The sequence below is a fragment of the Poecilia latipinna genome, unplaced genomic scaffold (assembly GCF_001443285.1).
Source record: "Poecilia latipinna isolate Pla-1442-1.1 unplaced genomic scaffold, P_latipinna-1.0 Scaffold2460, whole genome shotgun sequence".
Taxonomy (NCBI): domain Eukaryota; kingdom Metazoa; phylum Chordata; class Actinopteri; order Cyprinodontiformes; family Poeciliidae; genus Poecilia; species Poecilia latipinna.
The window spans coordinates 32,640-48,112 of record NW_015115076.1 but is presented as its reverse complement, the minus strand read 5'-3'; the positions used below and the strand labels follow the sequence as shown (position 1 = coordinate 48,112).

General features: G+C 38.6%; 2 protein-coding genes across 5 annotated transcripts in view; both read left to right on the top strand.

Moving 5' to 3' along the window:
* The window catches only part of rorc (RAR-related orphan receptor C), a 29,421-nt gene extending 25,943 nt beyond the window's left edge, over positions 1–3,478 (top strand). For all 3 annotated transcript variants that reach the window (XM_015019633.1, XM_015019634.1, XM_015019635.1), the window contains 5 exons: positions 675–807; positions 903–1,010; positions 1,107–1,217; positions 2,269–2,378; positions 2,462–3,478. In XM_015019633.1, coding sequence (XP_014875119.1) covers positions 675–807; positions 903–1,010; positions 1,107–1,217; positions 2,269–2,378; positions 2,462–2,626 — 627 coding nt within the window. In that variant the 3' untranslated portion in view covers positions 2,627–3,478. The remainder of the gene's footprint in view (positions 1–674; positions 808–902; positions 1,011–1,106; positions 1,218–2,268; positions 2,379–2,461) is intronic.
* Positions 3,479–8,184: 4,706 nt separating this feature from the next.
* Positions 8,185–15,222, top strand: ecm1b (extracellular matrix protein 1b). Of its 2 annotated transcripts, none has more exons than XM_015019631.1 (11): positions 8,185–8,450; positions 8,874–8,930; positions 10,432–10,497; positions 10,581–10,604; positions 10,722–10,742; positions 10,842–11,116; positions 11,487–11,692; positions 12,617–12,908; positions 12,991–13,166; positions 14,431–14,509; positions 14,644–15,222. In XM_015019631.1, the coding sequence occupies exons 1-11, from the start codon at positions 8,381–8,383 to the stop codon at positions 14,824–14,826; spliced, it is 1,449 nt and encodes a 482-aa protein (XP_014875117.1). In that variant the 5' UTR covers positions 8,185–8,380; the 3' UTR covers positions 14,827–15,222. The 2 variants fall into 2 exon arrangements, with proteins under 2 accessions (XP_014875117.1, XP_014875116.1); XM_015019630.1 differs by having other exon boundaries at positions 10,719–10,742.
* Positions 15,223–15,473: the final 251 nt, after the last annotated feature.

Below are 15,473 nucleotides of genomic sequence, written 5' to 3'. Positions count from 1 at the left end.
TTTTATATTTTTTTATACTAACAGAAATATGAAACATGTGATTAGCCCCGTTTACTCTGATTCCCATAAATAAAATCCAGCTTTAACATCTGCCTTCAGAAATCATGTAGACAGTAAAAGGACTTCTACTGTGTGTCATTTAATCTTAATATAAATCCATCTGCTCTGTGAAGCTCAAAGGTTTGTTACGTTATGAACAAACACTAACATGAACAACTTATATACACTTTACAACTCTGACCTTTATGGATGAGTAACATGAAGAAATCCACATCTAGTCAGTTCTGCTGCTCAGACACTTTATCATGTCGTTAAGCCATACATGTAACACACAAAACATGTGGAGGATGATGGCAACGGGTGGCAAAAGATACAGATTTATGCCACACTTAAGATTTTTATTTTTAAGTTTATTTCTGTCATGTATTTTTAATTTTATTAATTTGGAAAAGAAATTAAAAAATCCAATCCCACAAATCCGAGGAACATCTGTTGAGGTTTGTGGTTGTTATGTGAGAAAAGGGTGAAAAAGTTTCAATGAGGTTTTATACATTTTGCAAGGCTGTCTTAGTGAAAATAGAATAAGCTTATGTGGGACTGAACAAGTTTGCAGCTCATTTATTATGTTGCAGATGAAAACTGTGATAACAAGCAATCCTAACTGCGTTTTCCAGACGGTGGACGAGATGTGGCAGCACTGTGCCGTCCGACTGACTGAAGCCGTTCAGTATGTGGTGGAGTTTGCAAAACACATCCCAGGTTTCCGCATGCTCAGCCAGAACGACCAGATCGCACTCCTCAAAACCGGTAAGACTTCGGCAATCTCGCTTTATCCCAGTAAAACTTGAATCCCTGCAGAACAAAAGGTCAATCCTCCGTCTTTCTTATATCTCCTCCGCCAGGCTCCATGGAGGTGGTTCTGGTCCGAATGTGCCGCTTCTTCAACACAGAAAACAACACTGTTTTCTTCGATGGAAAATTTGCTGGGACTGAAGTCTTCAAGTCTCTGGGTAAGAGTCTGACTCAAGCTCATAAGCAGTTTGTGATGAAGCTGATGGGAAATTTATGGGGACTTATTGGTCATTTCCGATGTCTTTTCCCTGAAGCGTGCGGTGATTTAATCGCAGCGGTGTTCGACTTCGCTCACGGCATGTGTGCTCTGAAACTCACAGAGCAGCAGCTCGCCCTCTTCAGTGCTCTGGTCCTAATCAACCCTGGTAAGTCTAAAAATAAAAAAATAAAAAATAAGCAAGAAGTTGTTCAGTATTGACATGTTGAAGTTCAGATTTGTCCCACTTTACTCTTCCTCAGGAGTTTTAAACCTTTTTCTAGACCATAAAGATCAACTACAAACACATCAAAGTGCTCTTTCACCCCTGAGATAAAGATGAAAAACAGTTATGCATCTGGAAAATGCAAACATGATTCACTATTTGATTTATTTATTCACACAAAATTAGTCTTCCTGTCACTGAATGACTCCTAACAGACAGACACTTTTCTCATTTACAAAAATATTCGCACCCCTTCAGCTTTTTCACATCTTGTCACACCACAACCACAAACCTCAATGTATATTTCATCAGAATTTTATGTGACCAGCAAAAAGTGGAGCACAACTGTGAGGTAGTTGGAGGCTAACGTTTTTGGCCATTCTTTGCATAAAAAATTGCTCAAGCTCAGTGGGAATGGATGCAAAGCTTCTGTGTTCTTGGATTTTACCACAGATTTTTAGTTTAGGTCTGGACTTTGACTGGACCAGTACAGCACATGAATCTACTGTGTATGTTTAGGATTGTTGTCCTCTTTTTACAACCCTTTTATATTTATCTTCATCCATCCAGAACAGCTCCTGATCCTTTCATGTAAAAAAAATAAAAATCTAAATTTTGAAGCATGTCTCGTTACTGTTTTTATAGAAATCGGTACCCAGATGCTTATCATTCAATCTGCTTAAGCTTAAGCTATTCTGGAAAGAAGAACTGGAAACAAATTTTGTCTCTAGATGTGAAAAAGACACACTTGTTACAGTGAAAGGTGATTCCATAAAAAATAAAATAAAAAAAAGCATTAGTTGGAAGAGTTTAGCACAAGGCATGCAAGATTTCTAATTATAACATTGCCGCAATTTCATTTGAGATCACAATTAGGCACCACTTCACGTTCACATACAGTAAAGTTTGTGGTTTGTCAAAGGATATAAATAATTTGCACATGCATGCTTTCTGTCAGTGAGGCTAATTTTATAATTGTTTTAAATTTGTGCAGACCGTCCCTCTCTAGAGGACAGAGTGAGAGTCCAGCGAGTACACAGAAGTGTGGAGGTGGGACTCACTCACATCCTTCACCGAGACAACCACGACAGTCTGTTGCATAAGGTACATGTTTCCTCTCGTGTAAATATTCTCACACACTGTCCTCCCCGCCTATGCTCGTCTCACTGTCCACGTCCTCTCTGCAGCTCTACCAGAGGATGGCAGTGTTGCGTTCGCTGTGCAGCCTGCACATGGAGAAGCTGCGCTGGTTCAGCCAACGATACCCGCTCACTGCTCACTCCCTGTTCCCCCCGCTCTACAAGGAGCTGTTCGCGTCCGAGGCCGAGCTGCTGCCGGGGGCCGCTCACTGAGCGACCGGCGGGAGACCCAGACGTACGCACATGATGTCCGCAGATGAGCAGAACCTGGAGTTTTATTGGTACTTCCCAAAGGAATCTGTATTCTGAATAGGAGGAAACTGTAACTGTAATGGATTATTCAATGATTTCCTTTGATTATTTCAGGGAACTGTGAATTTTGATGTTATTTGAGATTATATTTTTTAGGATTTATTTTGTCTCAGGATGTGCTGTCGTGACTCTTCCCAGCTGTAGTTACTGAGTTTGTGTCACAGTTTGTTCATGCAGTTATTCAAAGAGGCAGGATGCGCTGTTAGTGTAAACCTAAAATGAGCCCAACATCTCTCTGCAAATGAAAAACATCACTCAATGCATCTACCTTGTGTGTTTCGCATAAGCGTGGATGCAACCTGAAATTACTTTAAAAAAATAATTACAGTAAAAAAAAAATTGCTGTTACCTCATACTTCCGATTTAAAACCAGAGTGTTTCACTGGTGCTGTAAGGTTAGCTTTTTTTAGCAATAAATGCAACATTGGTTAAAAAAAAAAAGAAGAAGAAACAAACTGTGCTTTCCGGTAAAAAACAAGCAATAAAAATAACGAACTGTAACAGATGTTGACCCCATTTCACAGGAAAAACATTACATAACCCCAATTTTTCTGCTGTCACTTTATTTTCTTTCCATGTTTCAAGTTAGTGTAAAGTTTCTTTATTATTCACATCTAGAAATGTTGATGTAATGTTAAAATATTCTTGTTCGAAATGTTTTCCGGTTCGACCGTTCTCTCTTCTGCTCAGTGTTTGTTTTCCAAGCGGTTTTCGGCTGCATCATTGCTTTAATAAACGAAACAAAAACAGAGACACTTTTTGCCTCATCATAGCGTCTCCTCCCTAATGTAAGAAGATTTGTCCCATTGTAAATGTTACTAAGTTCCAGCCAACCTCACTTCCTGTTTCTGTGTCTTCAGAGAAGTTTTTTCCCCTTTTTTTGCTCAGATTGACCATTAAAGCCATCAGAAGTGTTTCCCTTTGTTTAGGAAAACTCCTGCAGGGTTTTATAACTTTTAAGCTCTGAAAAAATGTGCATTAAATCTAAAAATGTTTCGTTACATCTAACCTTTTTCCCTTTTTTATCTCAACATAATATTTGCCCTACATATCACTAAATGGCATTAAGGTAAAAATTGATTTTGGCAAAAGTATTGAACTCTCCCCCAGCTTTACACATCTAGAGACTGTATTTTAATGTTTTCCTTGATACATTTTCTTTGCGAAATATCCCAACCTCAGACAGAGTGGATGGAGGATATGCGAATGTTCAATTTCAAGTTGTGCAAAAGATCTTCAGCTGGATTTAGGTCTGACTTTACTAAATCATTCTAACACATTAACATCCTTTCATGTGTACTTCTGCTTGGATGTTTAGTGTTATTTTCCTGCTGTAGATGAACCTCCAGCTCAGTATTAAGTCCTTTTGCAACCATTGACAGGTTTTCTTCCAGGATTCCCCTGCATTTAGACCCTCCATTTTTCCATTAACTCTGATAAGCTTCCTTTATGTTTCTATTGGCCCATTTTTACATTTGCAAAATTCCCTACATTGCTTGTGGTAAAAACTACAAAATGAACTTTATGTGGCTTTGTCTCAGCATGGTTTTATTTTGTTCCAGTCTTCTGAAAAGGCCGGACAGAAGGAGTGTCTGACTGTTTACCTCTGCAACTCCTCCACCAACTTTTCTTGTTAATTTTCTTCCTTTCTGAGTCAAAAAAGAAGAAAGGACCAACCATCTAAAGTGACAGGTCTAAATAAAAGTTTGTGCTGCTTGCTGTTCTTTTTTGAGATGGTTGGACTTGATGTATCAGAGTAACAGGTGACAGGACACACATTTATGACAGACATTTTAGATTTTTAACAAACATGAGAACCACAAATCTCCTTCGTTCCTCTTCACGACCCTCTACACTTTGTGCTGATCACCGTAAGGCCTACACAATGCATTGGAATTGGTGGTTGTCACACGATAAACTGAGAAAAAGTTCAATTGGTTTGAAAGAGGTACTGCATTCTTCAGTGTTATTGGAACTGACAATAACCCTTCGTCTATGTAAACCTTCAAATTAACTCCTGAGGTTGTGACAACAAACAGATGTGGCAGTAAGATTAAGCTAACTCTGCATGGATGACTGAACCGTTTTCTCTGGAGTATAAAAATGTTACTTTGTGTAAATGCAGCTGTAGCACACTCGGAGTATTCGTCATTTTGCATGAGTTTGTCTTTGGAAAGTTTTCATCAGTTTGCCAAATACAAATCTGTTGCTAACCAGGTTAAGAAAATGGCATTTAAAATAGCCTCAGTTTTTATTTGATCTGACAGAAAGCGGACGCTTGAGTTCATATGGGGAGATAAGGAAACGAAGGCATGACACTAGAAGTTAAATAAGACTTCACATAAGTCAGATTCCATATAATACAGGTATTTGAATATTCAGTTGCTGAAACCACTTTAAAAGAGTTATGCTTTTGCCTACCCTGAAAATGATTGAATGACCAAGGAGCAAAATAAGAGAACAAAGTTGAACCAAGTAAAGAAAAAGTTCTTCTAAAGAGAAGAGAAACTCGAGGACCTTAAAGTAAAACAAGACGTGTCAGGAATGTACTCAGTTCAGAAGGGAGTTTAGAGTTTTCCCAGCTTCGTACATAAACAGTGTTGGTGATAAAGTCAAACAAACCACAACATAAAGTAGAAATTAATGTGTTACGTGCAACAAGCTTAGTGTAATTTGGACTACAGCGAAAGGGACTTTTCCTTCTCATTTCATTTAGAAAATTTCTTAAAAACAGGCTCTTTGAAAGTCAAGCTTCCAGAAAACTGCTCAAACAGAGTTCCTTAAAAACCCCCATTAACTGGAACATAACTCCTTTTACTCTGTATTCTAGCTATTTTTTACTTCCCCTTACTCTGCCACTGTGATGTCATTTTGAATGTCTCCATCAAGTAAAGCACTTTGAATTTTTGTTGCTGGAATACAAATACAAACTCAACGAATCTTCCCTGGCCTAGCAGTGTGTTTGGCACAAAAGCAACACCGCATCACCAAAAACATATAAATAAAAAACCTTCAAATTACCCCGACGGTGAAATATGAAGGTGGAAGCGGACTTCAAAGGGAACTGGGCTGGAGCCAAGATGGATGAAGTTATAAATACTTGCAAATGTTGACCCCAAACCTTCGGGTGTCAGATAGAAAGTCCAGAGCATAGTGAGCCATTATCATGCAAAGCTGTGGTATGCGGAGGGAAGATTGACTTCTGCAACTGAGCAAACAGCTTGAATGGTGCAAACCTGTGCAGTGAAGTGATTACACCTTTTTAAACATTATGTTTTTTCTTTACTGATAGATTTGTTTTTCATTTGAATTGTACACGACGTGAGGAAAAAGTTATGTTTCCCCCGAGGAGCTCACATTTCTGAAAAAGCGACAGTAAATCTAAACGTCAGGGAAGATAAAGAACACAAAGGACCTGCAGACTTTGAGCAGGTCCGTGTTCTCAGAGCTGTTTATTATTTTGTACCCACCGAGCACATAAAAGGATTTCAACACTTCTGTAAAGATTTGGGACTCCCCAACTCAACACCGAGCCAAACGTTTGATCCTGATGTCTGGATGATGTTGTGGGAAGGGCAGAGAGGAAAACAGGAACCTCCTCCCAGTTTGACATCTGGCCATCAGAAAGCAAAGTGTGAGGCATTTGCTAAACAACTGCTGACATCTGAAAAGGGGAGTTTTCCTTTGGTTTGACTTGTGTTTTGTGGAGGTCGCAATAACCTTGGTGTCAAACTCAGGGCGTTAGCAAGGAAGGGAAGCAAATGAATAGAAGAAAAATCCATGAAGCCACCAATGCCTGTAGAGTTGTAGAGCTTTTTAATAGCTGAAAAATAAACATGGCATGATGATTTTCACATTACTGCCTTCAAATAGCTCATCATGTAGGGGGTCTGTGTATAAAAACACTGATATCTGGATGGATTAATTAATTAATCACTGACAAATCTGTTAAACAGAAACAGAATCTGAACAGAAACGGGACATTTTTTTCCCCATACTACAACATCAATCAAAAAGGCTTTAATGGCAACTGATTTATTATCTGTTTGGCGTTATAGTATTGATTATCACCTAATATCCAAATTTCCTGTAATTGTCTAGATATAAAGATAAATGATAATGACTAATCAGGGAATTGGGTAAACCGAAGAAAGGTAAGGATGAACGCAGGATATAACGGATCTACTAAGAGAAAAAAATGACCATAAGTGTCTAAACCAAAAACTACGGAGCCCTCTAGGGGACATGCGGAAATTGTTTTCTTTTGCATTACCTTGCAAACCTATTGCATTACATTATTGAGTTCTCTTGCAATAATGTTCTGATCAGTTCATGCAGCATAACTGAATACTGTCAGCCTTTCTTAAGGTGGCCATGGTATTTTCATATATCTTAATATCTCGTGAAATGTCTGACGTTTTATATCCTTTTCTTTAGGATAGAAATGCACCACAAACTCATGATATAAACAGAGACTTTCCATAAGCAGGAAAGAAAGAAAAAAATGCATCCAAACTATTTGGACTATTTCTGAGTTATTATCATGGGGTAAAGAGTCATCTGACAGTTTTTGATTGTGTCTTTTTTGTGCTGGTAGTCTGAATGGTTTAAAGGGCCGTTTCCATCTCAACCTTGCACAAACAGGCATAAACATGCAGTGAATAAACCGATTTTCAATCTATTTTCTGCACCAAAGAGTTAAGAGTAAACATGTTTTCACTGAGGCTCTTCATATGTGTATATATTTGAAATTTTAAATTGACATTTGTGACTGTATACAAAATAGGCCAGCATGTGAGAAAACACAAAAGTATTGCGAGTTAGCGCAGAAGAAAAATTTGTCCCTAGAGGGCTCCTTGCACAAAACACAACGAGGAGTAAACAAGAAAGAACTAAGAAATTATCAATATAAACACGAGGATCTTTTCATGGTGGCTTATGGCTTCTTCCTCTCTGTGCGATTTTTCAGCACATGTTGATGTGGTCTAGATAATGACACTGTCTTAATGGAGACTTACACGCACGTTTCACATTAAACTACTTTAATCTCTTGGACAGAACTCATCTGCTTCCTGAGCGATTGCCAGACATTCCCATGCAATTGTTTGAACAGATGAAGGTATCTGGAAATTGTATCCTGGGTCAGACCAGATCGGCAGAGAGCCACAATTCTTAAAGCTTGGCTGATTTCTTTCATGATGCCACAAAAGGAAGACTGTGTGTTTGATCCATCCGTGCATGCCTCCGTTTAACTCAAGTGTTGTGCATGAACCCACAGAGCCATGACACCCTCATGATCTAGACTAGGGTTTGGGATGAAGTACCAAAAGTAGAACAAGAGACAGACATGGTGCCTTTTAATCCAACCAAATCCTGTATCTAAAAACATTTCTTATGAGTCATGTTGTAAAACTTCCCTCCCAGCCCCCATGTTTTCCCCACTCCGCCTCTGCTGCTCCAGCTGCTACTGTGGAGACGTGTGTCCGGTTGCAGAAGGGTTGAGCTCTCAGACGGACGGACAGACAGCGCGGCAGCTTCTGTCGGACCAATTAACGGACCGGGCTGTTTTCTGGGCGGCCTCTGACCTGCCATAATAACTGGGTCAGCATAGTCCGCTCCGTATAGCAGGAGACTCGCAGCGGGACGGACACGATCATGGGCTCCTCCTGGGCATTAGTTTGCGCCGCCGCGTCGCTCTTGGTGTTCCTGAGCTCAGCCTGCAAAGGTTGGTCCGGATGTTTCCCCCCCCCTTTTCTTAGAGTTGTTGTGTTTCCTGGCAGAACTCCATATTTGTTCGTCACAACGACAGAGAGAGAAAGTCTTTATGTTGGCTATACTTATAAAGTACTTATGTTTAGATTTTATCTTTCCTCCAAGCTTTTATATATTTTTCGTCTTCTGAAACATATATAACCGGATATACTTTTTGCGAATAAATTCTTGTATTTCAGGGGGTTTTTTTTGTTAGAATAATGATTTTATAAAGGCCTAAATGTTCTTTAAAAAAAAAAAAAAAAAAGTAGACTTCTTGTGTTGACTCTGCATTTTCTTCAGTGGATAATTACAAGCAGTTTGTTATGCAGGAACTGGCATCAAAACAGCTCATGTTACATAACTTTTTTCCTTCCTTCTGTTTACCATTTTCCAGATGCTGAAACTTGTCTTCAGCATGAGGTCACATTATCCCCTGACTTCCCTGGGCAAGGTGTGTTTCCTTTCATTACACATGGAGTGACACTGATTATTCATATCTGTTCATTTTGTTGATGAAAACCTTACAGTCCAGATTGCCAGAAAATATCACACTGAGCCAATAACATGAGCATGTGCTGTAGAGAATACCCGCTGAATACTTGGTTGGGGCTCTTTTTGGTTGGAGTCCGACATGAAGCTGATCAGCCTGAGATTTTTAGGGAGTGGAGGTTGCTTTAATAGCAAACTTCAACTCCTCTGCATTGCTGGGTTTGGTGTTTTACCTTTTCTTTTTGACAATGTGAATCTCCTCAGTGGTTCAGCTATCATGTTGCTGGTGCACCTTTTCCTACCACCTGTTTTCCTTCCACTCAACTTTCAACTAATGCATGTTGAAGCGACCCTGTCTGAACAGCAGCCTGTCGGATGGACAAGTCCTCATGATTTTGTCACCCACAATGTTTAATTTCAGTGTTTAAATTTTCGCTTTTTATCTTTTGTAATCATGTTTATTCTCTGAGAAACCAAATTTCAGGTTTTCATTTGCATTTTCCTGAACTTGAACTGGACAGAAACAAACAAATGAAGTATATTAGTATGGTGTATGGGTTTATATAATCTATGAGTTTAACTTTTTGAATTGAAAAACTATTTGTACACTCTGCTCATCCGGCAAGATTAAAAATAATTCCCTAAACTGACTGACAATCCTGTCAGTGGATTTGTTTATCTGTTAGAAAAATAACTATTTGGGTAAAGCTTTAGAAGGGGGGAATCTGAAAATAGGTTTGGACTGTTTCTCTGACTTACTCTTGCACTCATGTCTTAAACACAAAAAGAGCCAAGTTTGATTGACTGCAGCAATTGCAATGGGGATTAAATATGACACAAGCCAAAAAAAAAAAAAAGAGAGAATACACTTTTGTATTTACAAGGTATTAGTCGACTAACTTAACCATCAATCTTCTGGAATTTCAGTTTGAATGTTTACAATTGTCAAATTTCTATTTTAAATTAATTTAAGAACCAGTTCATGTAAATTTAATTCAAAACACATATTACACCTGCAATAAAAACAATAAAATATATTAAAAGTTGAATCATTCTTGATAAAGATGCTATAAATAACAAGAAAACAAGTTCTGTGGGCTCCCCCTGCTGGCCTGGAGATCCTAAGCAGAGACTCTTTGACTTACACTTCAGGCCAGGCCAGCTATGATGACAAGAATCATTTAATGGCCTAAAGAATAATTTCATCATTATTTCTATCATCGTTTCAAGAAGCTATAAATTACCAGATTACCTATAAATTTCTGCGGTGCTGTTTTGTGTGATCTACCTTATTTACTTATACATTTATTTTGCCATCTGTTGTACATTTAACCTGTTGAATTTAGTTGCTCTTTGGGAATGTGTTTTGTGTCTTTCAGATTATGTTGTCTTGAATATTTTTTTAACCAGTTAAAATGCATTGGTATATTAAAAGTCTCTTTGAAATCAAATGTGTTTTTCAGTCCTGGAGGAACCAGATTTTATGATGCAGAGAGAAGTGGATTTGTCAGAGCTTCTAAATTTTGGCGGTAGAGTTTATCTTCTTACATTCTTTAAAAATCATATGTTTTCCCGGATAACAAAATAAATACTACACTTTTCTGCATCACAGATCTACTCACAGTGCAGGGAAAAGGTAAATAACCTTTAATGTCTTAATCACATGCATTCATCCATCCTAATCATCCAGCATAACAGTGTTTGCTTTTTTTTTTTTTTTTTTTTTTGGGATCAAAACCTTCTGCATCAGAAAATAAACCAGGACCAGGAAGAGGTATGCATTTTCTGCTTTGTCTTTTGTTTAACTCACTCAGCGTGCAACACCTCCAACAACAAAACTGTGAACTGCTCGCCGTTTGTCTTTTCCTCAAAGGTCGACCTAGTTTTCGGCCCCGCGCTTTCCCTCCTCCGCAAAGTTATCCTGTCCAGTTTCCCCTCGGCCGACCGACGCCTGACAACATCCAGGCCATCTGTGTTTACGCCGACCATCGACCTCGCTACCCAGACTCTTACTTTCCTCGTTCTGGTTTTAGCAAACAAAGGCGCATGGCCACAGCTGTCAATAATGCAGAGTCGTGGTTCAGCGCATGCTGCAAAGGGAACCAGACGTGGGGGACTGAAGGGACGCTGTGTTGTGCAACACAAGCGGTAAGTTTTTCGTAACAGCAGACTCAGCAAGTTTTTCAATCAAATGACGTGAATTGTCTGTTGTTTTGCAATCAGTGCATCTTGATGCAGTTTAAAATGACAGACATCAGATGATGTTTGCTTTTACTCCTTGAATAGATTTCTTTACTTTTTTGAACTTGAATTAATGTGAATATGAAAAAAAGCATAAAACTTCCCTGACATTGAGCATTTTCTTTCTGCTAAAAAAATGTGGGTAAAAGGTGCCTTTTATCTTCAAAAATTTTCCTGGGATGCTGTGCAACAAAATGTCTCCGTGCTGCGGATTTTCCGTTAGCATTTGCTTCTTACAGCATGTCGGCATTCAGTATTTTGTCTGTGCTTTCTCCAGTGGGAGCAATCAGTTCAGCTGTTCTGTGAGGAGGATTCGTCTGTGAAAGATCGGCTCTATGAATGCTGCAGGCAGAGAGGAATGAGCAGACTGAGCTGTTTCAATGATGACGCTCAAAATCCCAACTATAATCCATCACAGGAGTTACCTGTGGAGGAGATTGGCTCTTCAGAAAACTTCCACTTCAACCTAAACAACTGCCCAAGGTCGGTCAACAGGAATGCCACCTACTGTACATTTTTCACATTTTATCACCTTATAACCACAAACTTCAGTTTGATTTTTAGTAAAAGTAGGAAATGGATTTATTGGTTGATTTTTCTTCTTTTTTTTTTTTTTTAGAAATGAACATCCAAATGTGGTATGCATTTGTATTCATATCCCCTGAGTCAATCCCCTGTAGAACCACATTTTGCTGCAACACTTAAACTCAACACATTTGTCTAGAGAACTAGATTCAAAATGCAGAGAGGCATGGGTTTTGTGCTGAAACAAAAACATAACCTTTTGCATTCATGTTAAGCAGTTCAAATTTGCTCTCATCTGACCAGATCACCTTGTTCCACATGCCCTTATGGCTTTCTTTCAACAATGGCCTTTTCTTTTAAAAATAAATAAGTGAAGGTAAACTAATGATTCTCCTGCTGACAGTGCCCTGTAAGTCTTTGCAGCTTCTCCAGAGTTACCATGATCCTTTTGACTGCTGTATGGAGATTTTCTGCTGCTGATTTCTTTGCCTGGTATCGTTTTTCTTCTGCTTCACAAATATGTACTACGCTGTGTTGGCCTATAAAGCATATTAATGTTTGTGGTTGTAATCTGACAAAATGTTTATTTAGGCCGTTAGATCTAGAAAACCTCATTTTGGTGTGATTGCAGCCTGTAGAAGTAATGCAACTAAGTGTCTAAGAAAAAAACATTCTGAAAGTTGTGCCAAATGATAAGTTATCCACTAAAGCTCACACCATAACATCTGCCTCATCAGGTAACTTAAACGAGAAGTCTCTAGGAATAATAAGTCATATGGCAGAAAGGGAAGTGAGACAAATTGCAAAACACAGTTCTCTGTTTTATGAACTTTATATAGCTTGAATGAAGAAATATTTGGATTTGTGCCACTTGCATTGCAGGATCCGGATGAGTCCATCTAGTATCAGAGCATTAGGTGGAGAAAAGCCAGAAATCAACGCACATACTTCCCCAAAAATCGACATCAACTTTCCTCCTGGAAGGCCTACAGCAGACAACATTGAGTCACTGTGTGGCAACCGGAAACGCCGGCCTCTCTACACAACCAAGTGTCTGCCGCGCTCAGGCTACGAGCTGCTGGCCCGTCAGGTGAAGACCATCAACCGCCTGGAAAAGAGATTCAAGCAGTGCTGCAAAAAGAAGAAGGGAGCGCTCAACTGTGCTGAGCTCAAGGTACAAGAAGAAGCTTTCAATGTACATAATATGTCTGATTCCATCTGAATGATTTTGATGGAAATTTCTGGTTTTGTTTCAGTGGCGCGAGGAGCTTAATAGGTACTGCTCGGTTAATGGTCGGCAGGAGTGTTGCCAGACAGATGATCAGTACAGTTGTTTCCAGTCACTTTCTTCAGATCCACTTTATAACACGACGTCTGCTGCCGAGGAACCCACACTGAACAAGATGTGTGATACCCAGATTATCGACCACAGGTGAGACTGCAGTACATTCTGAGGGTTTTCTATGATTTTTTCATGAACATATTTCTTCCACTATTGCAGAAAATCAATACTGACGAATCGTAAATATTTATCACAAAAAGTAAAATAATTTTAGTAATTTACTTTCTAAAACTGAAGGTCGTAGAGGTTTTATGCACAGATTAACCTATTCCAAGCGTAAATTTAAATTTTCAGACGCATAGTTTAAAAATTCCAAATTGTGTTTCTCAAAAAATTGTATTTTTTGTTAAACTAATAAAGATATATGTAATAGGTACAGAAATGTTCTGCTATGGCCTCCACAGTCATGGTAAAGATCGCTAGTTTGCCAGTTGTCTACCAGAGAGTAATCTACTCCGTCCACAAGGACACAAGAAACACGAGGGCACTGGTAAAAAAGCTGGTTGTTCATAGAGTGCCGTATCTAAGTATATTAGTAGAAAGTTGAGTGGAAGGAAACAACGTGGTAGAAAAACATGCACCAGGAATAGGAGTTGCCAAGGTTTGAGAGGATTATAAAACAAAATTCATTAAAGAGTTTAGGGAAAATTCACAACTAGAGTCAGGCCTTCGAGAGCAATCACAAATGATTACAAAAGATGGACTACAACCATTGGGTTCCTTGACTTAAGCCACTTCTGCACCAGAGACAACATCAGTAGTGTCTAACCTGGTTCAAAGTCCTCTTTTCAAATAGAAGTACATTTTATTACCCGTTTCATTTAATTTGTAATTTAGAGTGAGTAAGTTTGAAAGAACGAAGGGAAACCACAAAATACAAGGTCAAGTGTGAAGGTTTCTCTGTCAGTGATGATTTTCAGAGTCTTGTCGTGTTCTGGTGTTAGTCCAGTTGGTTTTTATCAACCCCGTGGTCAGCACAGCTGCCTACAAGGAACTTGAAGAGATTTTCATGCTTCCCTCCTCTGACAAGCTTTATATAGATGCTGATTTTATTTTCCTTCAGGACTTGCCACCTGTCCACACTGCCAAAAGTACCAAAAGCTGCTTTCACGGCCGCGGTACCCCCTTGATTAGTCAGCAAACTGACCTGAGCTTAAAATCATAGCGAATGTATATAGTATGATCTGAATGCAGAAGTTTAATACTTGCCTTAATGAAAAAAAAAAGAAATAAATATGAGTGTTTTGAATGAAAAATAAATAAATTAATTTGCTTAGATAAGTAAACTTCTCAATTATATATATTTTTAGCTGTAGAATTTGGTCGTACCAATAACAACGTGACCTGTGTGCAGATTGCCTGTCGGTTTTCAACTGAAGACCCAATGCTGCCCTCTGCCGGAGCAAGACAGAAACAGTTGTTTTGAGCTAAATGTAAGTTTGAAGGATCTAATCTAAAGGAATTAGTTCAAAACAACTCAAGCTAAAACGTTTTTATGTGTTAATTAAAAATCTAAACCTGAATTTCTTATGCTTTCCATGTGGACTTTTTCTCTTGATCAAATCAGCTTGTAGAAATGTCCCAGATTCTGTGTTCATCAAACAAGTCTCACTCTCCTGTTGTTCGCCGCTGCTGCAAGATGACTTCGCATGAAGAGATTCAACAGTGTCTCAGCAAAAATGTCATGAAAGCCATCACCAAAGCGACTAAGAAGGGCCAGAAGAAGAAGAAAATATGCCCCATCCCTTAAGTGCATATATAACACTGGCAGGAAAGTATCCATTTCTGGAAATTGTAAGCTTGCTCCAGAGGTGGTTTACAGTCACTGAGCACAAACAAATAGTGAAGGGATATTAAAAACGTAGACCACTTTGTAGCTTCATCTATTGCTGGTGTAAAATTATCATCACATGAAAAGCATTGCTACAAGAACAAATGAAACTGAATGATTTTTAATGCATAGTTTCTAATCAGACTCTCGTCTCTGTTGCTGTACCACTGATTACTTTTTGTTGCTGCTCTGTGCATATTTGAATTTATTCAACTTGGATGAAGGCAGTTTTGGTGAAACCTTAAAACGATGTTGCAAACTGAATTTTATATGAATTTTTATCTGACAGTTTAATAAAAACACATTTGAATCTGATTTGGGTTTGTTGTGAGTGACTTGACATTTTAAATCCTGGATTGTATGAGTAGCATAAAGTGCTGATGAGAAGTTTGCATACATTTCTCATTGGGGTAAGTAGTGGGCATTATTCTGAAACTGAAAAAAGAAAAATTGGGTGCACGCAGCTTAAATTTATTTTGGATTTTCTCTAATCCACACAAGGTCCAAATTATACATGAAGACTTAAATATGTGTATAGCTTAAATACGTGGTCTACGCATAATTGT

Bases quoted from the DNA above. Each gene is read 5' to 3' on its own strand.
- ecm1b (XM_015019630.1), top strand. From the start codon at position 8,381: ATGGGCTCCTCCTGGGCATTAGTTTGCGCCGCCGCGTCGCTCTTGGTG. The intron at 10,498-10,580 runs GTAGAGTTTATC...TCTGCATCACAG, and splicing joins AGAGCTTCTAAATTTTGGCG to ATCTACTCACAGTGCAGGGA. The intron at 13,167-14,430 runs GTGAGACTGCAG...ACCTGTGTGCAG, and splicing joins ACCCAGATTATCGACCACAG to ATTGCCTGTCGGTTTTCAAC.